General features: G+C 51.4%; 7 protein-coding genes across 7 annotated transcripts; all 7 read right to left on the bottom strand.

Moving 5' to 3' along the window:
* Positions 1-59: 59 nt before the first annotated feature.
* Positions 60-1,935, bottom strand: ALTATR162_LOCUS11479 (uncharacterized protein; the record flags this gene model as incomplete). Its single annotated transcript, XM_043319121.1, has 4 exons — positions 60-147; positions 217-785; positions 884-1,544; positions 1,610-1,935. 4 exons carry the CDS (start codon positions 1,933-1,935, stop codon positions 60-62), a joined length of 1,644 nt encoding a protein of 547 aa, XP_043175056.1.
* A 1,663-nt stretch (positions 1,936-3,598) lies between these two features.
* Positions 3,599-4,649, bottom strand: ALTATR162_LOCUS11478 (uncharacterized protein; the record flags this gene model as incomplete). The annotated part of the gene is made up of 5 exons (XM_043319120.1): positions 3,599-3,672; positions 3,724-3,770; positions 3,825-4,366; positions 4,423-4,467; positions 4,521-4,649. The coding sequence occupies 5 exons, from the start codon at positions 4,647-4,649 to the stop codon at positions 3,599-3,601; spliced, it is 837 nt and encodes a 278-aa protein (XP_043175055.1).
* A 3,241-nt stretch (positions 4,650-7,890) lies between these two features.
* Positions 7,891-10,719, bottom strand: ALTATR162_LOCUS11477 (uncharacterized protein; the record flags this gene model as incomplete). Its single annotated transcript, XM_043319119.1, has 1 exon — positions 7,891-10,719. One exon carries the CDS (start codon positions 10,717-10,719, stop codon positions 7,891-7,893), a length of 2,829 nt encoding a protein of 942 aa, XP_043175054.1.
* Positions 10,720-12,136: 1,417 nt separating this feature from the next.
* Positions 12,137-13,820, bottom strand: ALTATR162_LOCUS11476 (uncharacterized protein; the record flags this gene model as incomplete). Its single annotated transcript, XM_043319118.1, has 4 exons — positions 12,137-13,307; positions 13,359-13,445; positions 13,493-13,685; positions 13,736-13,820. The coding sequence occupies 4 exons, from the start codon at positions 13,818-13,820 to the stop codon at positions 12,137-12,139; spliced, it is 1,536 nt and encodes a 511-aa protein (XP_043175053.1).
* A 1,738-nt stretch (positions 13,821-15,558) lies between these two features.
* ALTATR162_LOCUS11475 (uncharacterized protein) lies at positions 15,559-16,150 on the bottom strand (the record flags this gene model as incomplete). Its single annotated transcript, XM_043319117.1, has 3 exons — positions 15,559-15,722; positions 15,776-15,913; positions 16,141-16,150. The coding sequence occupies 3 exons, from the start codon at positions 16,148-16,150 to the stop codon at positions 15,559-15,561; spliced, it is 312 nt and encodes a 103-aa protein (XP_043175052.1).
* A 1,335-nt stretch (positions 16,151-17,485) lies between these two features.
* On the bottom strand, positions 17,486-18,675 carry ALTATR162_LOCUS11474 (uncharacterized protein; the record flags this gene model as incomplete). The annotated part of the gene is made up of 2 exons (XM_043319116.1): positions 17,486-18,397; positions 18,448-18,675. 2 exons carry the CDS (start codon positions 18,673-18,675, stop codon positions 17,486-17,488), a joined length of 1,140 nt encoding a protein of 379 aa, XP_043175051.1.
* Positions 18,676-20,849: 2,174 nt separating this feature from the next.
* Positions 20,850-22,429, bottom strand: ALTATR162_LOCUS11473 (uncharacterized protein; the record flags this gene model as incomplete). The annotated part of the gene is made up of 4 exons (XM_043319115.1): positions 20,850-21,422; positions 21,476-22,017; positions 22,079-22,306; positions 22,384-22,429. The coding sequence occupies 4 exons, from the start codon at positions 22,427-22,429 to the stop codon at positions 20,850-20,852; spliced, it is 1,389 nt and encodes a 462-aa protein (XP_043175050.1).
* Positions 22,430-23,624: the final 1,195 nt, after the last annotated feature.

Below are 23,624 nucleotides of genomic sequence, written 5' to 3'. Positions count from 1 at the left end.
TACGATTGTATATGACCGCCAACATGATGCACATATCTTGTTCTTTCCCCATTCATCAATCACACAACCTGAAAATCCAGCCTTATCCGCGGGACCTCCTCGCTCCCTTCTGGCATCTTATACGTAAAGTTCCAAAACTCAAAGTCACTATGTTAGGTTAGCATGTACTCTTTCCTTCCTTCTCGCTCGACACACAACAATTCTAGAAGAACTTACTTGATAACCTCGCCCGCTCCACCAAACAGCCCATTGAAGGTAACCTCAACCGCCAAATCCACAGATCCCGTAGCATTGACTTGAACACCCTCTACGTCTGCCCAACTCGCCACATCCCTCTTCCCATCCCAGCCATTCGTTCCCACTAAGAAGGAAAATGCGCTCGACGAATTCCCGGCCGGGTACTCAAGCTGCAAGCTTCCCTCTTCGACCACAACATCCAAAGCCATGCTCTGAGCATACAGACTCATCCAGCCCACACTACCATCCTGCCTCTTCCACTGCACGACGGCGGGATTGAACGATTTCTGGTTCCTAGCTGGGCCGCCGACGACGGTTTCATTGAAGGATTCCGCACCAATGGTCAGGTTGGGGGATAGATAGGCGGTGATGTTGCGGGGCTCAAAGTCGTATGGTGGAGAGAAGGCGGAGGTGCTAACGGTATGCGTACCGGGAAACTTTGACAGAGAGGAGAGAGTGGTGTTTGGGACGAGCGTGTTATGGTAGGGGGCCAAAATGGCGACTAGAGGGCCAATTGCGAAGTCGTTCTTGTGGCCCATGGCATATGGCTATTCTCGATCAATCAGCTTTCCATAATTCTTTCGTACCATAAAATGTGAAGACGTTGTCAATGGGAGACAAGGGAAGTGGGTCATATACTCCATACCTTCTTGTTGATAGGCGCCATCTCCTTACCCACCAGCGTCCACATGTGCAGCGCCAGGATACTCAAATACCGATTCATGTCAAACCCATATGCGCGATCCCAGGGCCCAGCCACATTCTTCAAATCCGCATGATACAAGTCCCCCAGCACCGACCACGTATCGCGAATCATTTTCGGTCCGTATTCGCCCATCAGACTATCGCTTGGCATATACTTCGCCCAAAGTGTAAGTGCAAACAGCGAAACACCAGCGTAGGTTCCGGAATTGAACTCTGAAAGCGTATTGTCACGGACAAACAGGTCGATGACTTCTTTTGCGTAGGCTTCACCTGCAGTCGTCATGTTAGAGTCGTTGGCGCGACGACCGACGTAGCCGGAGACGAAAGCACGCATGATGGAGGGGTTGCTGTAGGCCGGGTAGAGGTTATCGTCATCGACGCCGCCGACACGGTAGCTGTCTCCAATTGTGGTGTTGAATAAACTCTCAAGCATGTAGTCTTGGACATCTTGCGGGAGGAGGTGAGGAAACTCTTCTAGCATAACGACGAATGTTGTACCGATGAAGCCGCGCCAGTTGGGGTCCCACGAGTTGTAGATCTCTGCTGGATATTGTTCTGTAGCCACAGTCGGCTCTTCTGGATATTTTTGGTAATTGCCGAACCTTGAGTCGTGTTAGCAAGAGTAGCTAAAGAGGCTTTGGATAATCTCTCTAGACTATCAACTCACCATTGATCACTCTCATTCTTGAACTGCCCTCCAATAACGTTCTTCACGATTCGTACTGCCTGCTCGACATCGTCGGCTTCGTTCCGCGCCAACAATCCTGCTGCATACCACGCGCTCGATCTGGTGTCGTGCGTCAGAGCAGCGGCATCCAAGCTGAACATGTATCCTCTTTCATTGTCATAGTACATGTCCATCCAATCCATTGACTCGTGCAACAGGCCCGTCGCATACGTTTCCGTATCATTGCGTGAAACTAGATTGCGGCCCGCAAGTACATGCTGAGCCAGGAATGATGAAGCCACCCAGAGCTTTGAAAGCCCAATCATACTGGATGTCGCGAAGAGCAAAAGGTAGAGAGTTTGGCACGCGACATGGCGCTGGTTATGATGTAGCTACAGTGGTAGCGGGCCAAGCGTGACAATACGGGAGTATCTCCGCTATGATTACCTGAATGCTGAGGGGTTCGGCATATGCTACTGCGAGATAACGGTGACTTCGGCCTTGATGTTCAATCGCGGTAGTGTTAGCCCCGGACAATTGTATTGTTAGCGGCAGAAACTGCTGGATTCGGATGCCGATGTAAAAACGAAGCGATGACTCGCGACCACAAATAGTGACAAAATAGCATGACTAACCAAACATTCGTGCTACAGTTTCTGCCACAATGTGGCTCACCCAGCTCATTCCAACAAGCAGACTAGACGGCTCTGTATCTACTAGATAGCGCCACTGGTTTTACATATTCAAAGATGTGGTCGCAGAAGGGCCGAGCCGCTACACCTGCTAAATTTGATAGATCGTAAGATCCTGCAAGGCTGCACAATTTGCCTTCAGTTCTAGGTGCCTTGAGGCTTCGCGAGCCTTCGCAAGTCGAATAATTATGATCATATCCTCGTAGCATTTGCGCGAACTTCTCAGTCTCACGTCTTCTTGGGTAAGACAGGCGTCTTTATGCTGCACAACTGCTTAAGCATGCGTTTCAAAAGATACGGGCACAACCGTCGAATGCAAACACGCTCGAGTAGAATTCGTTCATAATATACACTGCACAACATCGTCAGGCACAGTCCGGATGTCGGCATAAGATCTGCAATGGTCATGTGGGAACGGTCAGGAGATGGCGCAAGAGGATTGCCGTAGCGTACTGATGATCGTGTCGATCGACGGGAAGAGGCTGAATGCGAGATTATCACGCGGCGAGTGTTAGTCATCGTGACCCTGAGACAAGCTGTAACGAGCAAACCAAGTATCAGCTCGAAGAATCGTAGGATACAGCCTGGGTGGCGGTGGCTTCGCTGGGAAGCTGAAGAGCGCGTATCAAAGAAGATGAAGCTGAGGCGTTAGTGCGGTGAGTGGAACCATGAAGCGTCCAGTCGCAACCCAGTGCGCGATCAAAATAGAGTAAGCAAACACAGTGATGTTTCCTTCTACGCATGCTGTGCATGCGCAGATAACCGTTCATTCGTAAACATCGACTTCGTGGAGCAACGCCCGTGTCGTAGGTATATACATAGCAAGAAAAGCAGAATCCGGAAATTGATGCAATTGCATGATAATGATAAGCCATAAGCGGAATAAATGTCCCGATGAAGGCTGTAAGTTCCATGGCAGTAATTGGTTCTGCATCCCGCAGAGCAAAGATCCAGTCGTTTGAGGAGAATGAGAAATGAAACCCAATTTCCCAATTAACGTACACAACATCAGACACAAAAGGAAAACCGGAAAGTAAATGCTCCTTTGGGCTGCTCAACCGGGCTGGAAGAGGTATATGAGTCCATGGCTTGAGATCCTAGGGAAACAAATGTCTATCCGGATGCTTTTGGTAATGGCAAACTCCCTACGGTACCCGGAAGGTAGAAGATGGATCCATTAAAAAATTAGGGTGGCCAGACTCCAGAGCACCATCCAGTAGCTTGGAAAGAAAGGGTATCTCCGGGCGCGGTATATCGACGCAGGAACAATGACAAGGCCGTAAGACGGAGATGGACTCTATCTCGTACTGTACCTAGAGGTGCCGGACTGTGGATTGCGTGATGATTGTGGCTGTTGCGATAAAGGATATTCTGAACAAGACATGTTAGTAGTGGAGTAGCGCGACGACTCAAATGACTTACGACGACCATCCGAGGCAATGTAGTAGCCAGGAGCGGCTGCTGTGGCACTAACTGGGGCTTAGCGATAGACCAAATAGGGTTCGTCATAGTAACCAAAATACCTTGGAGTAGCGTATTGAGTCGCTTGGGTAGCCGGCTGGCGTCCATATGGATCTGGGGTCTGCGCTGGGTAAGAGGAATAAGCAGACTGCGCAGGGTAATCCCTTCCACTGGGCTGCTGGTAAGATGAGTACGGATCCGCTGGCTGAGTCCTGGGGGCAGCAGAGGCGGGCGAAGCCTGGTATCCTGGATGCGAACTTCCATACACGGATGTGGGAGTCGTGGTGTAATGAGGATCACTGCTACCATAACCTGAAGACGCATACGTTGTCGCTCTAGACGACGTTGACGACTGGCGAGGTGGTTGGTCATAGGGATCCGCCGCCGAATGAGGCGCACCGTGTTCATACGGTTTTGTCGGACCCCAGTGCTGGCGAGCAGCGTGTGTACGAGAGTCCTGATATGCCACTAATGAAGCGTTAGGGCCCCCTGATACCTTAGTAGTGCGCACTTGAGGACTATGGCTACCTCCACGTCCCGTCTCGCCTGGCTGGCGCTCCTGTTGCCAACGTTGTGAATCCATCTTCAAATCCTGTATCATTTGCTGAGGAACAAAGTTAGCCTTGTGCGCGATCACGGTCTAAAGGCGACTCAACATACCGATGTGAGCGTTCGATAAGCCGTTATCCAGTAGCCTGGCTGGCCCTGTATGAGAGTTAGTTTTCCGTAGAGCTGGCGTTAGAAGGAGATGTGCGGACCTGGTACTCTCCGGTGCCTGTGCCAGGCCTGACAAGCGCATCTGGGCCCAAATAGCGCTGGATGTCGGCCGTGATGACTTCTCTCGCGATTCCGTCGCCAGGCACAAACCACTGATTCGCGCGCGACATGGCTACAGAGAGGCGTGGGGGAAGGTGACGAAAAGAAAGATGACAGTGATGTCAATGCCAGAAATGGGGCCAAGCTATGGGAGCTAAGATAGAGGGGCTCTAGGCACCAAGGTTACGGGCAAAAGCAGTCACAGCGGATGGCAGTGCAGGCTTCTGAGAGTCCGAGGGCTATGGTGTCCAGAAAGTCCAGAAGAGAGGTGTTCAGAGATGCAGGACGCAGAAGCGGGGTTTTGACCAATATACCGGCACTTTGAGGGGGGCTCTGGCCTGTGACAAGAGAGTGGACCTTGACGGCGTGGCTGGATGCAGCTTCCTGGTGGGGGCGGTCACAGCAGGTACTCGGAAGTATAAGGGACTATGCTCCAAGCAATATGCGCACTCTGGCAGGCAATGCTCAGGGTACGGGCGACGGGAAGAGTACTTGTTCAAGTGCTCAAAGCGGGTGCGTGTCTGCTTCAGAGCCGCAACTGAAGAATGGCTTGCAGTGGGTGCGGGGTGTGATTGGCCGGCGACGGGACTGGCGATAGATGCAAGACGCAGGTCGCTTGGTTGGGCAGCACGCTGAGGACTGGCTTGTAACACTGGGTTGGCGGGATTGGTGAAGGCCGGTTTCGTCGAGATGCGATAGGGAAGCAGCAAGAGGAAGAGAAAAGAAGACGAAAAGAGCGGCGTACCGTCGGCAGCCGATCTAATTATTCGGATGGGCCAAACGTCTCCATAGCTCGAGCTTCTGGTGCGATTTGGACTGTGTGGAGACGACCTGGGCAGCCCTCAGGTGGCGTCGCTTGGGCAGCAACTGCGAAGATGCCCGAGACCAGCCTGACCCTTCTCAGCTCTAGTGACGGTGCTGCAAACGGGCACCGTCGCTTGTCAGCAGGGTGATTATTCTTTACGGAACGCGATATTAATCGTGATTGGGCCAATTCAAGACAAAAAGGCAGCACTCATTGTGTTTTCAAGGTTTGCCCGTGGTGGGGAGGCTTTCGGGGCTAGCCGCTGGCATTTTTACAAACATTTCTTACCTGCACGCCGGTGAGCCCTGCATCATCTCACCCCAACAACAACCAAGACTCGTCCCTGGTCATTCGCTTCGGCCAGCTGTGACGTTGTGAAGCCAGCCTGACGCGTTCGTTCGGTCCAGACAGGCTTCACCGACTCCATGCCGCCGTGCAGACATGCCCGTCAGTCCCGGGCAGCGCCAACTCACGAGAGCGGCCGAGCCCAGCGGCGTGCAGGATGCGATCGCCCATACATCTCTCTGCACATCCTTCTTCACAGCATCATGGCATTCACAGACAGAATCGAGTACAGGCCCCATCCTCGAGCGTGCAGAAACTTCAAACGTAGCTGCCTATAGGATCTCTTCCCTCTACCGCACACTAACGCTCCAGTCCTCGTGCTTTCTCGTCGTGGCTGGTTCTTATTAGTCGAAAATCCAGACCTACCGCTCCCAGCGCAATCTTCGTCAGGCACCCATCAGGTCCGCCAGCAGCACAGCACGTGTTTTCGTGTCACCACATTGCTGCGACGTTGGATGATGCGCAGCCCTTGATTGCACGCAGCCTGTCGTGCTGCCCAAGCCAGGACAAACCCGATGCTGCAATGCTCAACGCGATGCAACTTTATATCTTCAATACTGTCAACCGTCTCTGTCGTTTCCACAAGCTGCTGTCAGATTAAACTTTAAAGCTGGCGGCGTTTGTTGTCGTGGTCGAGAACTCACTCGAGACGAAAAGAGAAGGAGCTTTGGAATAGGTGGCAGCCCGACGTCGACACCATCACAGCTTTCTGGTGCTACGGCGTGCAGCCCATCGTCATTCCGCTTCGAGCGCCCTTCACAACGAGTTTCATCTCAACGTTTCCTTTCGCTTGTTGACATTCCCATGTGGAACCAGGTACCCGCACCGTCTTTTCTTCTCCGTTGCATCCGCACCCGTCAGGGTGCCCGACCCACCTGTCGAACCCCGATGCTATCATGGCATCCCAGCCATATGGGCTACCATACCTCACAGCTTCATACAGCAACTACTTCATCATCATCACCAACATCGACAGAGCATCCCAGTCCGGCCACCTCGGACCTAAGGATGCATTCTGCCGCTGCTTGGCCGTGCAATCGACATTGACCTTGGGCGCTGATGCTTCCGCTGTTGTCGCGAGCGGCCCGAATGCTCCCAGGAACTGCTCTCCAAGATATGAGCGCGTGGGGGTAGTTATATGTACCTTTTTTTCGACGCATTGAATGCGCCTCGGTCGACTTTTACCTGTTACATTAATGGTGGCGGTAGGTATAGTAGTGGCCATGTAGTATAGTACAGCTACCATATCCATATCAAGTCAATATCTATACAACTACGTCTTCACGCGTTTTCCGCGACACCGCCACCATACCTTTGGGTTGACGACGATCTCACTCTGTTCAGGTGACCGCTTACGAATACCCTAAGGCTCATCCGAACGCTATAACACACTGCCTGATACACTGCCGTGACATTGGGCTCTAATGGATAGACCAGCAACGGTGTCCTCCCCCCAGCCTCGGGCTTCATTCCCAAATCACTACATCATGACAATCGTCCTCCAGTAAAGACTCGCGGAGGGCTTGTATACTCAAGACATTCAAGACGCGTAATCAGGCTTCACGTAACAGTCAGATTGCATGTTCCCGTCAGGCGTGAAGAATCATCATAGTAAAGTCTAACGTGCTATCTGAAGTCGTAATCGTATCGTATCTCTCGTCTCGACGCTAACTGCCGACAGCTCATCCAAGTCCTCGGCAGATTTGGTAAACAGTTCATGATGCGTATCAGCAAGTTACATGTCCGTCGTCGCTCGCCGTTTGCGGCTCACATTAAGAAGTAAAAATCAAGGGGGGGTATCTGGGGGTATAAGCTGACCATCTCGCTGAAACGACAGGCTGGAGCCTAAACAAAACGCCGTTGTAGATGCCGTGTGTGCCAGCATAGGTATCATGAGAAAAGAAGAAATGGGTATTTTGTTCCGGGTCATGCAATTTCGTGAAGCAATTAAATAGGGGAAGCAGTAGAGTAGACGTCGTCGTGAATACTGCTGAAAAGTTCGAATCGATCGTAGAGTGTCGAGACACGATACTTCTGTAACGTCGTAGATGCCGTCAGGAGATACTGAAGGCCAGACGAGATTCGAGGTGCGTTTACTAGTATCGTCGGTGTATGTCGTGAGAGTAAGTTGTTGTAGAGAGTGCGCGTAGTAACCGGCAGGCTCAGTACATAGGTTCATTGGCAATGCCAGCCCAATCTTCGATGAGTGAAATGGCGGCAGACATGTGTCGCGCAATCTGCTCAGAAACCCACGAATTGCCAATGTCCATGCCGATGGGGATGGCGCCGAAGAGGTAACGACCGTTGCCATAAGCGCCACTTCGACTAGCCATGTTACCGTGCCCACCACCGAAACCGACGCCGTTCGCATTCTCCCAGGCAGCCAGCTCGGCTTTGAGGACGAGTGCGTAAATCGCGATCATAACGGCAAACAACATGGGAATCCAGCCTGTGAACCCGGCCTTCTTGGAGGAGGTAGCCATGACTGGAAGTGTGTTGGAGGTCTCGCATTGTTCGGCAACAGGTATGATTTCGCGAGTAACCTTGATGGGAGCGAGGCGGTTGTTAGGCTTCATGGTCGCAGTCTGAGTGCTCGGCTCGATTGGAGTCGTTTCGAGATTCGCTTGGGGAAGAAGTTGGCTCGTGAGCGCAGGCGGGTCAGTCTGCATAGAGAGATCGGTGGTAGTTGTAGGCGCGTCGGTCTGGGTGGAGAGGTTGGTTGTGGCAGCAGGCGCATCGGTTTGGGTAGGAAGCTCGGCGGTGGTGACTTGGCGCGCAACGGGACGCGTGCTAGCAGCCTCAATCATGTTCACGGTGAGCACTGGAAGACTAGGCTCTTTCGGCGCAAAGTTGGCGATCTCATGTCTAACGATGGTGGAGGCAACAGGCGTGGGCTGCTCTGGCGCAAAGCTTGCGATGTTGTGCACGTCGTCGAAACAGAGCGAAGCGCGAGTGGGCTCGATAGGCTCAGTGCTAACTGCCTCCCGCTCATGTATAGCTAAAAGCGCACCAACAGGTTGTATAGGCGCATAGCTGGCGATATCGTGTACATCGTTGATGGATAGAAGAGCGCGAGCAGGCTCGATAGGCTCAGTGCTGACTGCCTCCTGCTCGTGCACAGCCAAAAGCGCACCAGCAGGCTGTTTAGGCGCATAGCTAGCGATGTAAAGTACATCATTAATAGAGAGAGGAGCGCGAGCGGGCTCGACGGGCTTAGTGCTAACTGCCTCCTGCTCGTGTATAGCTAAAGGCGCACCAACAGGTTGTTCAGGCGCAAAGCTAGCGATGTTGTGCACGTCGTCGAAAGAGAGCGAAGCGCGAGCAGGCTCGATAGGCTCAGTGCTGACTGCCTTCCGCTCGTGTATAGCCAAAAGCACACCAACAGGTTGTATAGGCGCATAGCTAGCGATATCGTGCACGTCGTGGAAGGAGAGAGGAGGGCGGGCGGGCTCGACGGGCGCAGTGCTAGCCACCTTCTGAGTGTAATAGGCCAAAGGCGCATCAGCAGGCTGCTCGGGCGCAAAGCTGGCGATATCGTGCACGTCGTGGAAGGAGAGTCGAACACGGGTGGGCTGAATAGGCGAAGTGCTCAAGGCCTTGAAGAACTCCATTGTTTGTACGGGCACCCTCGCAGCCTCAGGCGCCGTGCTGACGGGCTCGTTGAAGTAGATGGTGGACGGTGGTGCTGGCGCTGGATCGCGAGGTTCGACGCTGGCAGCATCGCGCACAGCGATGGCGTGTTTAGGCACCTCCACGGCCGCAGGCTCGGTACTGGCAGCATTATAGACGACGATGGTGGACGGTGGTGCTGGAGCTGCCTTGCGAGGTTCGACGCTGGCGGCCTGGCTTATCTTGATTGTACTCGGAGGAACACGCGCAGCAACAGGTTTAACACTGGCAGCTACGTGAACGGCAGACAAAGTCCCCAGTTCAGGTTCGTATTCCATAAAGTCATCCTCATCGAGCATAGAGAATTCGTCTTCGAGTGTGCCTCCCATGCTGCCAATATGCCTTTGATCGTCGACAGGGGAGGCAGCGGCAGCTCGAGCATTCTCGTCGGCGTTGTGGAGGTTGCGTTCTTTCTCTTTTTGAAGCATCGCCTCGAGGTGACTGATGCGCTCATCTTTGACGAGGAGAGTCCTAAAGAACTGCTCCTGTTTGTCGTTGAGTCCGGCGATGTCGTTCTCAAGCTCGGCGACTAGGTTGGAATCCTCGTGCTCCTTTATGGTCTCCTCTAGCTCCGCAATCCGCTCCGTATCCGATTGCCATTGATCCTTCAGGTCGTCGAACTCCAATTCTTTATTTCGAAGATCGATGCGAACCTCATCGCGCTCGCGGGCAACGATGTCGAGAGTCTGGTAAACTTGTTGGCAATCGGCAGTCAAGTTGTCGATTTGCTTTGCTTTGTCTTTGACAGCAGCCTCGTTGAGCGCAACATCTTTCTCAAGCTTGGCGATGCGCGCCTCGAGAGTTTTGGTCGTGCTCTGCTCTTCCGCGAGTGTCGACTCGCTCTGCTTAAGCGTGTATTCCGTGTCGTTTTGTATGCGCTGGGAATTGGCGAGCTCGTTCTTGCAGTAGGCGAGTTGGTCCTTGAGTTTGTCGCACTGTAGCTCGAGATTCCCTGCTCGGTCGTATTCTTCGTTGAGTTGCTGCTGGAGAGCGTCGCGCTGTTTAAGAGCCTGCTCTAGCTGGTTACTCGCAGTTTCTCCCCTCTCGGACATGTTGTTGCTCACCTGCTCCACCTGTCGCGACAACTCAGACTCTTTAAGCGTGGGTACTTGCTTTGTTGTCGCAAACGCCAAGTCACCGCTTCCGGCACTAGCCCCGTCCCCAGCCTCCGGCCCTGCGCCGGACTGGAAGACTTCCTTGCTCAAAGTCATTTTGGCGCCAGCGCCAGACGTCGGCCGCTCAGCGGGTAAAGTGTTGTAAGGTCTTTCAATGCCAAAAATATGAAACTTGGCGCCAGCGCCAAAGATCATCTTTGGAGGCATTTTTGAAGATGGTTTTGTGCTTGGATCGGAGTGGAGAAGATGCAGATGCGAGTATGGGATTTGAAGAGAGAAAGAGAGACAAGAGCAAAGCCTCAGGACAAACTGTTCACCCACACGACGATTGACAATCAGGCGTTATTGTTGAATAGCTCATGCAATATGGGTTTTTCGCTACTGTACCTTGGAAAGAGCCGCTCCCCTCTGGTGAAGGTGAAGACGGAAGTTCCTTTCACCTGGTGTATGGGGCTCAATGGCTACACTGAGAAACACAGTAATTCTCATAGACATCATGGCAGGATATAGTCCTCGGGCTGACTCTTCCATTTCCGGTCGAACTATCTCAAGCTCCTAGTCGTCAGCAAACACTATCTTCGTCGCTTTGAGCACTATTCCTTTCAATCAATTCGGAATGCGTGCTGTTCCTACCTTTTGATTCATGCATCCTCTCCTGTTACCCGCTTTAGGATCTTTGAGCGACTTGAACGGTGCCGAGAACTGTCACTCGAGCCGCTCATCGAGATCTTTCTTCCATAGCTTCCCCACATACTCCATGTCTGTCTGTATCAATACGACACACAGCAGGAGTCGCCAATGCGCCGCTGTAGCATCGTGATGGAGTCGCTCTCAAACTGCGACATGCGTGTACCCAGTATTTTCTCTCATCGGTGTCTCAGCTTGTGCTCTATCACTTTGGTTAGAGCAGCCAGTTCTTCCCCTGTCTTTCCCGGTTGCTTGACGATGTCGCTTAGCTCCGTCATATCGAAAGCTTCATAGAAAATTCTTTGGAGAAATTCTGGGGTAGACCGAGAAGACTGGCTTTCGGATACTGACTTTTGTAGCAGCCTACTGGAGCCATGGTCCAGGGATATGTCCATAGCCGTACTGTGCGAGCTCGTGCGATCTGATTTCTTGCCGACTTCCGGAGTGTCCGCCATTCGACTGGGTTGTTTATGCGGAAACCTTGTTTTGACAAGTCGTGAAGGCACTTCTATCTTTCGCGTTCACGAACATTTTTGCTTTTGGTCATCGTGTGACTGCCCCTCTGTGATGTGAGACTTGGTTGCCGGGATATAATCGTGAATTGTGCGGGGCATGGGCTTTCTGAGACACCTAAATAGCATCAAAAGAAAGGCTCATGATGCTTCATGTTAGTATCGGTGTTTAGGTGATTAGATAGAATCGGATCCTCGACATCAAACGGTGCCGGATGCAGGTGCGTGTGGACCCTGAGCTAACCGCAATGCGGTAGCGAGACTGAGCCCTCACGCTCTGCATATGTGGCATACCCTGAGGCTCACTCGGGAGAAGTAGTGGGGATCACAGTAATCAAAATTAGGTATGAAGAATCTAAATGTATATGTCTTCCCACCAGTCTCATTGTAGAGCTAGAATGCTGTAGTACCACGGTTTCCAAAGTCTAAGCAACATGCCCATCCACGCTCAGCAATGTCCCATCGTCGGGTCCAGTAAACTTCTTTCTCCCTGTCATGATCCAGAAAATCAAGCTGATCAACATGACCACCCCCGTCGCCGCAGAAGTATAGTTCATGTTCTCGCTCGTCACAGGTGTGACACTGGGCAGGTTGGACACGACACAGATGAATGCCAAGTACAAGAAACCGATAATGTTGAGCACGATACCCCAACGGCCAAGAGAGTAGGGGCCTTCGAGACGAGTCTTTTTTCCGGAGAAGTGGGCGAGGATGCGAGAGAGGAGGGGCATCAAGTAGGATAGATAAAATCCTTGCGTGGCGATGGCGATGATGGTATTGAAGCCGGTCGTTGTACCAAAGTAGATTGAGTTGAACGCCATTTGTATAATGGCCGTCAAGAGTATGGCATATACGGGCACCGATCTTGTCGAAATCTTGCTCAGTATGTCAGAGAAGGGAAGTCCGTTGTCTCGTGCAAACGCATAAACAGCTCTCGATCCTTCTGCCATCAGCGAGTTGGCGCATACAGTAGCAATGATGGCGATCATAGACGCCAGTGTAGATGTTCCTGCCACGCTCGAAGTGCTGTTGAAGATGATTTCAATGACAGGTACTCCAGTCGCAGTAGCACCCGTTGCTTCGAGATCGCCAATGCAAAAGCACAATGCAACCAGCCAGACAAAACCTGTAAAAAATCCAATATAAACCGACATGACTATCGCCCGAGGCGCTTGTTTCCGGGCGTTCTTGATTTCCTCGGTCATATGCGAAGGCGCATCGTAACAACACATTCCGAATGCGGACTGGAGTAAACCTAAGCATGTAGCATATGGCGCATTCCATCCAGTAAAGTTCTGGAAGTCGCTGAATACGTAGCTTGCTGATTGCTTATGGTCGTTTGTAACTAGGATGGTGATAAGACAGACTACGAAAGACGTAAGGTTCCAGACGAAGATCGCTTTCGAAAGTTTGTTGAGAATGTGGGGCAGATAAATGTTCGACGCCGCCGCGACGAAAGTGATGAGGTAGGCGACAAGGACCGTGTGCCAGCGTTCTATCGTAAAGCCATAGTTGAGCTGAGCGACACCCAAGATGAAGTTTGTAGCGACAAAATTGTTGACTGCGCCCATGCATATTATGCCAATGAGCATGAACCTGTTCACGTTAGTATGTTGTTGAAAACTGATGTGTGATCAAGATACTCACCATCCACATAGATAGCTCATTGAACGAGCCCAGCGCGTTGGAGCTAGTATAGCCACCCATGAGTATTGTCCCCCAGCAACAGGATACCTTGGAAGGGTCAGCTAGTCGATGTAGTTAGGAGATATTGTCCATACGCGCTACACATCTCAGCCATTGAATAGGCGACTGCAAGTGTGACTAGGCAGACACATAGCCAGCCCCATATCATGACCGGTGGACCTCCACTCTCAACACCAATAATGAGGACACCGGAAAGTGCAGTCCACGAAGTAACAATACTGAACGAGAAGCCAACCATCCCAAGTAGACTGAAACTGCGCTTGAGCTCTGTGAACCACGTCAGTATATGATTGGGGTCGACGTGCCATGAATTTCACCTTGGGTATACCCCAGCTGTGCGAGCACATCATCGTCGCTGTTGATCTCATCGAAGACCTTCTTCTCTTCCGGGCTGGTGGCCATTTCTACCAGTTTGATGCTCACAAAACTAACACGAAGAAGATGCAAAAATACTTATAAACATACAAGCAGGCCAAGCACCATAGAAAGAGCTTGATCACGGTGTCACCCTGCCGTTTAGATATACCTCTACCGGTATCGCGTCCACCTATCTTTCCTCCAGCCATTCAACGACAGGGCGCCGTCGACGGCCGAGCCCTGCGTCATCCAGATAACGGCCATTTGCCCCAAGTAGTGCCTCCACTTCGGGAAGCAGTCATGCACCTCTTACATGTCTTATCGCGTATCGAGCGTGTGAAGTGGATTGGTTGAGATAGAAAGCGGAAGCGGTATCAAGGGAAACCGGGGTGCAGGTTAGAAGTGGGGTGCATGGGATGTGATAAGTAAAGGGGTAATGGTTATTAAAGCTTGCGGCTCCAAGTTTTCGGTGTCTCTTTCATCTGATATCTGAATACTGGCATGAAGGCTCGTTTTTGTATGAACGTGTTGTGGCGCGATGATGGTAAGAGAGTTGGAGCAAGAATGAAAGGAGTGGGGTGCGTACCTGCCGATCCCGATAGCGGATACCACGACCAGACGCGATAGGATCATGCATGCCCATGGCAATTCAAGAATTACTATGTACATGAACGTAATGGACAGTCGCGCGGAGAAGCCATGCTAATATCACTTGAAGAGGCGATGTATGCGCCAAAAAATATGGACGTCGACACGTCCGCTACCCAAACACCTTGCGATATACATCGTAGAACATCCTCCCAATATGATATCGAATCGGTACTGCTATGAAATGACATCTCAAATCCTCACCACGACCCCTTACGCCTGGCCACACAATTCTTCCTTACACCCCACAACAACCGCTCTCCTGATCATAGACATGCAACGCGACTTCCTCTCCCCAGGCGGTTACCTTTCGTCACAAGGGTACTCCCTAACACGGTTCACACCCTTGATCCCACGCATTACTTCCCTGCTATCCACGTTCCGACGCGCAGGCTTCCCCGTTATACACACACGGGAAGGCCACGATATCTCGCTAGCAACAGTGAGTAGTAGAGAAGCGCATCGCAGTCGAGTCAATGGCGCGGAGATAGGGAGTCAGGGTCCGTTGGGTCGTCTTCTGATACGGGGTCAAGAAGGGCATGGAATCGTTGAGGAGCTGAAGCCTATGGAGGGAGAGTTGGTCGTTGACAAGCCTGGTCGGGGTGCCTTTACGCATACCGAGCTTGATATTGCATTGAGAGCGAAGGGAGTCAGAAATTTGGTCGTTTGCGGGGTCACGGCGGATGCGTGTGTGAGTAGCACGGTAAGAGAGGCTAGTGATAGGGGGTATGATGTGTTGGTTGTGGAGGATGGGGTGGAAAGTGTTAGTGAAGAGTTGAAGAAGTGGAGTTTGGAAAGTATCAAGGTTGAAGGAGGGCTATTTGGGGTGACAGGAAGCTGTGAGGAAGTAGAGCAGGCGGTAGGAAGGTGGATAACGTAAGTCAGCTTCATAGCACGAGTTGATGGTAGCGACGTGCATGAATATGTATGCATTGACTAAACTAGCCCAATGAAGATCGAAGCTTCATATTGATCATTTCCAACCCACCCATGAACATAACGCCGTGAAGACCGATAGCCGTGACCAGATCATATCCATAAACAATGTGTGACCATGCGGACTGCCTTCGAACAAGAATCCTCAAGAAGTCGTCGTTGTCGGGCGCCGATGTGTCGTGATGAGAAGATGAGAAGTTTAACCACCGAAACCGTAGAGGGTACGGCCCTGGCGCTTGAGGGCGTAGACGACGTCGAGGGAGGTAACGGTCTTGCGCTTGGCGTGCTCAGTGTAGGTGACGGCGTCACGGATTACGCTCTCAAGGAAAGTCTTGAGGACACCACGGGTCTCTTCGTAGATCACTGCGGCAATGTTAGGACATGTCTGGCATGGCGACGAGGTTGAAAATGCTTACTGGCTGAAATACGCTTGACACCACCACGACGAGCGAGACGTCGAATAGCAGGCTTAGTGATACCCTGGATGTTGTCACGAAGAATCTTGCGGTGACGCTTGGCGCCACCCTTGCCGAGACCCTTGCCACCTTTGCCGCCTGGAGAGGTATGTTAGCATGCTGCCTTATGTTGATGATAGGTATAGCGACGGCATCATGAAGATGTATGAGTGCTAGGCGTTGTCGTGATGCGCGGTGCATTAGTGGGGCGACGCGTTGAGCCTCAACACCAAGCGCGCCTCACCGCCATCTGCAGCCGCGGCAGCGACAACCACAACAGCAACGTCGACGCGAAGTTGATGAAGAAAGAATAAACATGTACTTACGTCCAGTCATATTGCTAGAAAGTTAGTGGAGATGAGGTGATGGGTATTGGTGATAGACGCGTTGATGCAGCGTCAGTAGTTGGATGGAGATAAAAGCTGGAGGTTGCGAAAAGAGAAGAAAGAGAAAACTCCAAAGACGCGGGCGGGCCGGTTATATAGACGAAGGGAGGCGGGCGCGGCTGCCTCCAGATCACACGAAGTGGCGCTAAGCCCAGGTGGGGCGAGCGAGAACATGAAATCAAAGACCTTGCGCCTTCACATTTGGGGGGAAAATCAAAAGCGTGGAAAGCAGCACTTCGAAATGAGCACTGAGCTTGCAGGCGCGCCTGCCTGGGTTGCTGCAACTGTCGGGCGTGGGCCCGTGCGCGAACTTCAATCGCGCATTGCCGACGCGACTACAACACCAACATCGACTTTGTGACAATCCCACTGCATGCGGCTAGAAGGTGCTGAAGTCTCCCGAGAAGGATTAAACGGCATTTCGACATTTACATCGACTCTTTTGACACCACATACTGCTTTGCGCGTGCAGTAGCATGATTGGCGCGATCCTCGTCCACTTTCACGACGCGTTCACCGTACACCAGCCACCTGCAAGCTACAAGGACGCGTTCTATGTCGAAGAGAACCCATGGGCTCGTCGCATCTAGTTTCAGATTCCAAGTTTTGGACATTCAATTTACTATTCACTCATCGACAAAACTCCGACTCCAAGCTGTCACCGCCATGTCACAGCTTGACCAACCTCTTCAACACACCCCTACAGCTACTTACCGACGCACAGTTCCTACAATGATCACACTGGATACATTATTAAAACGAGGCAGATAAAAACATACAGCCATGTTCACACTAAGCCATCATTGAGCCGTCATACCACACTGCTCCTTGGACGCGACTGCTGGCTGCTACCACTCATGCTTTCATATACGAATGTATGACTCACGTTCTCAGCACTGCCACCTGGGGATGCTTTCGATACGAGGCTTTCAGTAGAATGTGTCAACAACGGTGTTTAGAATGAGTCTACCCATACTTGACTTTCATGCTATAATTTTGCTCTACCCAGACGTTCACTTGGATCGAAAAAAGCAAAGTGACAAAGCAAGCATGTAGTCCTACAGACCCAGATTAGAAATTCATCAATAGAGATAGTAGTGAATGCCACTTCGAAGATAGACCTATGCCCTTAGCGTCGAATATACAACAAAAAATCATTGTGCAAGCTAACTAATCAATACGGACTATAAACGAGGGTCATCTTGCAATCTGTTCGTCGAGTCCAAGGAGTGACATGGCCATATCCACTCGCCACTTATACTGTTATCCAAGGCTATAGCACATCTTACTTTGTCTCATCAGTCTCCTTGGCAGCAGCCTCCTCAACGGTAGCCTCCTCGTAGACGGGAGGGGCATCGTATGCGGGAAGCTCGGCGCACTCCTCCTTCTCTCCATGCTCTTCCGCCTCTTCAACATCCTCCTCATCAAGAGCAATCGGCTGGTAGCGCTGGCCACGGACCTTGGCAACCGTAATAGCGATGAGGCATCCGAGGGCCATGCCAACAAGATAGGTAAGGGTACCAGCGAAAATACCGATGAGAATGGGGACGAAGATGGTGAAGAAGGTGCGGCGAACGAACATGGAGAAGCGGTGGTGGTGGCCATGATGGCCGTGGTGACCCATGTGATGAGGACCGTGGTGCGGGTGAGGCTTGCCAGGGTGGAAGCGGTGCGGAGGCTTGCCAGCCATGGTCTCATGCTCCATAGGGTTGTTGGGACGAGCACCAGGGTGGGGTCGCTTGTGGCAGCCGGGGCGGGGCTTGCGCATATGCTTGATCTGTTCGATGCGGTCTGCCATGATGCTCTTCCACTTGCAGTAAAGCGGCCACTCGTTGCACTCCTTCTCCGTTGGTGTAGCCGGGCTAGACTGAGCCTCGTCGAAAGACGCGATCATGAGGCGACCTTCTGAATCCTTCAGCACGTTGATCTGGAGCGCAGGAGGATTAACAGCGGTGCCTTCGACTGAGGTGATTTGGAAGGTCATCGGCAGGAGCTCGGTGCCCTCCTCTGAGATAGTCTCCGCACCATCGTAGCGAAACTCGTAGCTGGTGATGCGTAGGCGCAGACCATCTCCTGAGGTAGGGTCAACTTGGGTGACATGGTAGGGCTCAGAAGGGAAGCCGAAAGATGGCGGGTATAGTTGAGAGTTGTCGAGATTCAGAGCGTTTCCGTGAGATCCGACATCAAAGTCCAGGCGCTGTTGACTATTAGCATGCAAGGCTGTACTGTATATAGCCGACTACTTACGAAAGCGTTTCCAGCGTCCGCCTTCCATTTGAGAGTTTCTCCATCCAACGTCGCAAGGGCGCATCCAGGACATTCCAATGCGACGGATCGCTGGCTAGGGTTGATGGCGAGAGATTCAAAAGCATGGTCGTCTCCGAGCTCTTCCGCAGTTGTCATGGTAGAAGGGATGAGCACGGCGCTGGCGGCCAGCGCCAAATGGGCGAATACGCCCAACTTGCTAGGAGACATTGTAGGATGTGTTCAGGAAGAAAATCAAAAGGGGGAACAATAACAAGATGTTGCAGACAGAAGGTATTGAGGCACACGAAACAAAGGAAGGCGCTGCCTCAGCTGCTCGTGCATTACGATTGCCGCCGCGTCATCTGTCACGTGAATGGGCCGGACCCTGAACTTTAGCTGTCAATGTGTCGCACGTACGTCGCGAAACGTTCGTTGAACTACATAAATCGACCAATGGGGTTAACTAATTGGCAGAGTGTTCTTCCGGCTGCAAAAACTCACGCTGCGACGAACCCTGCGATGTGTAGGCGGCTTTCTGTGCGCCTCAGATGATACTTTACCAGAGCTTCTCCGACAGTCATCTTCAGTCATCTATGCACAGAGCAGGACGTTGCATGCGGCATTTTCTGAAGTTGACAACTTCATCTCCAGTGTACGATGGCAATGTTGATACTTTAAGGCGTGCAGTGACGGGTGTAAGCAGAGCCACAATGGGCGTCCAGGACCCCCTCAATAAAGCTCGCTAGGCAGCATCAGCCTCGAACAATCATCACAACCTCACCACGAAAGAGACAGTACTCGTGACTAGTGCTATCATCTAGGCTCGCAGCGCTGACAGAAACGATGCGACTCATCCATGCCACTCAATTTGAGCTATGTAGCTTTATGGACGAATCTAAGATACCGCCATATGCCATTCTGTCCCACACTTGGGGCGCGGACGAAGTTACTTTGCAGCAGTTCGCGGACCGGTCACTAATGGCTAACTACCCTACGGAAGGTGGCTACTGGAAGATCAGAAAAGCATGTCAACAAGCCCTCGAGGACGGTCTCGACTATGTCTGGGTGGATACTTGCTGTATCGACAAGTCGTCTTCCGCTGAGCTAAGTGAAGCAATCAACAGCATGTTTCGATGGTATCGCAAAGCAAGAGTCTGCTATGCCTATCTCGATGATGTGTACGTAGACTCCGTATACGAGTACAACAAAGTTCCCTCATGCGAGCACGACAAAGACGACTTGGCCAGGTCGCGATGGTTCACCCGTGGATGGACATTACAAGAACTGATAGCTCCAAAGCGTGTTATATTCTACGGAAAAGAATGGAGACCTTTCGGCGAGAAGATGTTATTGGGCTCGAGACTGGAACACATCACTGGTATCAGCGCAAGTGTGCTTTCGGGTAACATTCGCATATCAGACGAAAGCATCGCAAAGCGAATGAGCTGGATGGCTCAACGCACGACGACACGAACAGAGGATATGGCGTATTCTCTCATGGGCATATTTGACGTCAATATGCCATTGTTGTATGGTGAAGGGGATAAGGCTTTCGTCCGGCTTCAGGAAGAAATCATGAAGGATTCCGCAGACCACAGCCTTTTCGCCTGGGACGAACGCTCTTCCCCTTTTCCTGGGATGCCCAGATCGATATTCGCAAGCCACCCTAGGCAATTCGTGGCTTCAAGTGGAATAGGCAACCGTAGACTCGACGACAAGGATAGGCTAGAAGAGGATTTCTCGTGTACAAATCGGGGCGTCAAAATCAAGCTGCGCATCCGAAAACCCCTTGTAACTCTCAATGTTTCCTGGCATACATTACCACTTAGGCATGAGCTTTTCTTGGCTGTGCTCGAATGCTGCTTTGAAGATCCGAAGCTTGAGAACTGCTGGCCTAGTATCATTATCAGACGGCTCACAGGGTCCAAGTCGCAGTACTTTCGCCTCGCAGGTTATCCTATCGTTCCTGTTGTCTTTGGCGAGGTCAGCGTCGACCAGAAACGCATAGGTGTCCAATCTGTTGGCAAGGCAGATGACGGAGAGTGGATTTATCTTCGCAAGAAAATCCCTGGCTGGGCTATTGTGGAGGACGTTGAGCGTTGAGGTCCAAAGTGTAAGAAGCCTTTTTCCTAATATAACATTCAGTCTGCTTGTGGCGATTAGAAGGTTTCGAATGGCATATAGAAACAAACAAAAAACATGTCGATGATAAAACCATTTCGAATGTTTAAAGAGCCAGGTAATTCAACGCCAAAAAAAAATGCCCAAGAAACGCTCCATGGTATCTCTCGCTCCATAAACGTCCCAAAACAACAAAGATCAGTTGTACAAAAGCCCAAACATTGTGGCCTACCCAAACGCCATGCTAACCATAATATCATGAGCCCCAGAAGTTTCTATACTCACATCCGACTAACCTGCACCGGCACCCCCGGATGCATATTAAGCAAATACTGCGGACCTGGCATCGAACCACCTCCATAATGCGTGCGACTTTGACTCCTCATGTGCTGCTGCTGTGGTGGTGTCTGCCCATCAGCACTAAACTCTCCACTCCCACTCTGTCCCGCACCATACGCATATGGCATATTCCCATACACAGGCGCCTCATCCATCTTACCCAGCATGACCATCTCATCGCTCTCTTCTCCCGAACCGCGATTTTGCCTTTTCGCGGCGCGCGAATACGCGGACCCACGTTTCCGAATACACGACTGCAGGATGAAGATGAAGAGGAAGACGGCGATAGATATGGCAGTGTAGACGAGGATAATCGGTCGGGTTTGGCCTGAAAGATGGAGACCCAGACCGCCGGTTAGGATGAGTAGAACCAGGGAAATTGAGACGAGGGGTGCGTGGACAGCCTTTTGGAGGCGGGGAAGGTAGGGTTTTAGCGAGGGGAGGACGCTGGTGAGGAGAAGAGGGAGAAGACATATAAACGCGATAATTTGGTGGGGTGTATTGAAGGCTTTTGACTTGAAAAATGTGTTAGTATGGAGATGCTGATGTGAGAGGGGAAGGATCTTACGCGGTTATATTGCGCACTGGTGATTCCTCCCAGTACGTAGCTCACGATCAGGAAGACCATGATGAATACGCTGAATATAACGTGTATCTTGATGTTCTTGAAGAGACATACGATGAGCACGTTGAGTGGCCAGAGTACGAAGAGCGCTAGACATCCCATTACGGCATGTGCAAGATTCGCTCGGTCATGGTCTCTTGTCATTTCGCCTACCATGCTTACGCCATTAAGTGCACTACTCTTTACAGGTACTTCACCTGGTCCAGTTGCTGTTGCCATGTCCATGGTGAAGTGACCATAGCGGATGTGGCGTTTGAGGTTTGCAGAAGGCGAGTTGGATTGCAGGTTTTGTCCGTGACCAAAGGCGTAGATCATAGGGTGAACTGTCGCCTCAGTTTCAATGAAGGAGCGGCAGTTACCACAGCGCGCTCTCAAGATGAGCATATCGTCGTCGATCCTAGTTCCTGGGAGGACAGTCAAGGAGATCGAGGAGTTGAAGGTTGGTTCTGAAGTTTTGGAGCCGATGCGCGGGGATATTGTTACGTCTGGTATTTGTTAATACTAATCTTGCAAGTTGACTTGACCTGAATGTGGGGTAGCACGTACTATCGCTCTTCGCATTGGGGTACATGATAAACATCAGGCTTCCTTCCATCTTCTCTCCGAAACCGACGCCAACCCACGAATACGCTGGACTGGCATAGTAGATGAAGACGTCGTCCGAATCATCTGCGATGTTGACTGAGAACTGGGTTTCCGTTCGATCAAGGTAAAAGGTCGATGCGGTGGTGATGTTCGTTGTCGTGTTTTGACATGATATGAGCGCTGGAAAGACTGCGAGACAAGTTAGTAACGCACATCGACAGACTCGCAGTTTTACGCAGCTAAAAGCCACCAAGAGGGCAACTTACATGCTAATAGCGCAAGCATTACACCAACCTTCTGCCTCACATCCATCATCGCAAACATACTTCAGTACTTAGCAACCCTCAAAAGCGCGTGAAGATCGGCAACAGGACACTTTCAGTTCGAAGCAAACCAAAGAAAAATAACCAAGGAAGAAAACACAGCAGCTCCAATTCCAGTTTCAAAGTATCACAGCATAAACAACTAGTCCCAACGCCTCCCATCGGAACCTTATACTCTGCATACAAACGTCACTCACACACGCCATACCACATCCAACCCCATCGCTCACATGAAACAGCCAAAAACGCGACCCCATCACCGCATCCAACCACTCGCCTTGCAGCAAAGCCAGCTTAAAATGTCTTATCTTGGCAAGTACCTATGAGCATTGAGCCAGTCAGCAGCGCGAGACCAAGTGAGATTGAGCATGTGGAGTGGGCGCTTAGGGACGGCGCGCTCGCAGACAGGGGTTTCATCGTGTTTGTGTGTCGTGTAACAGTCGTGGAAGCGCCCGTAAAAGACAAGGGGGACGTGCCAAGCGGGGTAATCGGCGAAGGCTGGTCGTCTGGTATTTTTAGCATCTAGTGCATTTTTCCGCGCTGTATATAGGACACAAGGGGACAGAGATGAATACTCGGAAACACATCGCGCAATGTTGAGTTCGGAAGTCATAGAGAAGCGATTACGATGGTGGTGCGGTGAGAGGGCAAGGGTTTCAATGAACTTGTGGTCTGATCGTGTGCGCCCTTGCTTTTGCTGCATGCATACTGCCATCACTAAAAGCAGTTTACTTCAACCCCATAGAACACCAGAATAGGTTTTATCGATAGTTTGAATGTATGAGGTCACACGGTCAACGCCAATAAACTCATGAATTTGATTGGGAACAGCAGAAAAGGGAATTATGTACCTCCCTAACACCCGCCACTTTGATCGATTCCCACATCCGAAAAAGCATCAAAGAAAAACTGCAAAGGTCACCTCTTTCTTACTCCCCCGGGTATGCTAGTCATAATCGTCATAGTCATTAGTGCTACAGGCCGTATCCTCGTTGCAGGTCATAGAGATCTTGTGAGTCATTTGGTGTCATGTTGAGACTTTCCCCGACGAGCGCGCTGGAAGACCGTGAGCGTTAGTTGGGGACGCAAAGACATGTCCAAAACACGCTGGTCGAATCGAAGAATCTGCTCGCCGAGACGAACAATGCGGATTGACGCAGGCTCAATAATGATGTAAGACTTCT

This window comes from Alternaria atra (assembly GCF_907166805.1).
Source record: "Alternaria atra isolate CS162 genome assembly, contig: 35, whole genome shotgun sequence".
Classification (NCBI taxonomy): domain Eukaryota; kingdom Fungi; phylum Ascomycota; class Dothideomycetes; order Pleosporales; family Pleosporaceae; genus Alternaria; species Alternaria atra.
Note: the sequence above shows the minus strand (reverse complement) of the source record. Positions and strands in the feature narration are given on the sequence as shown.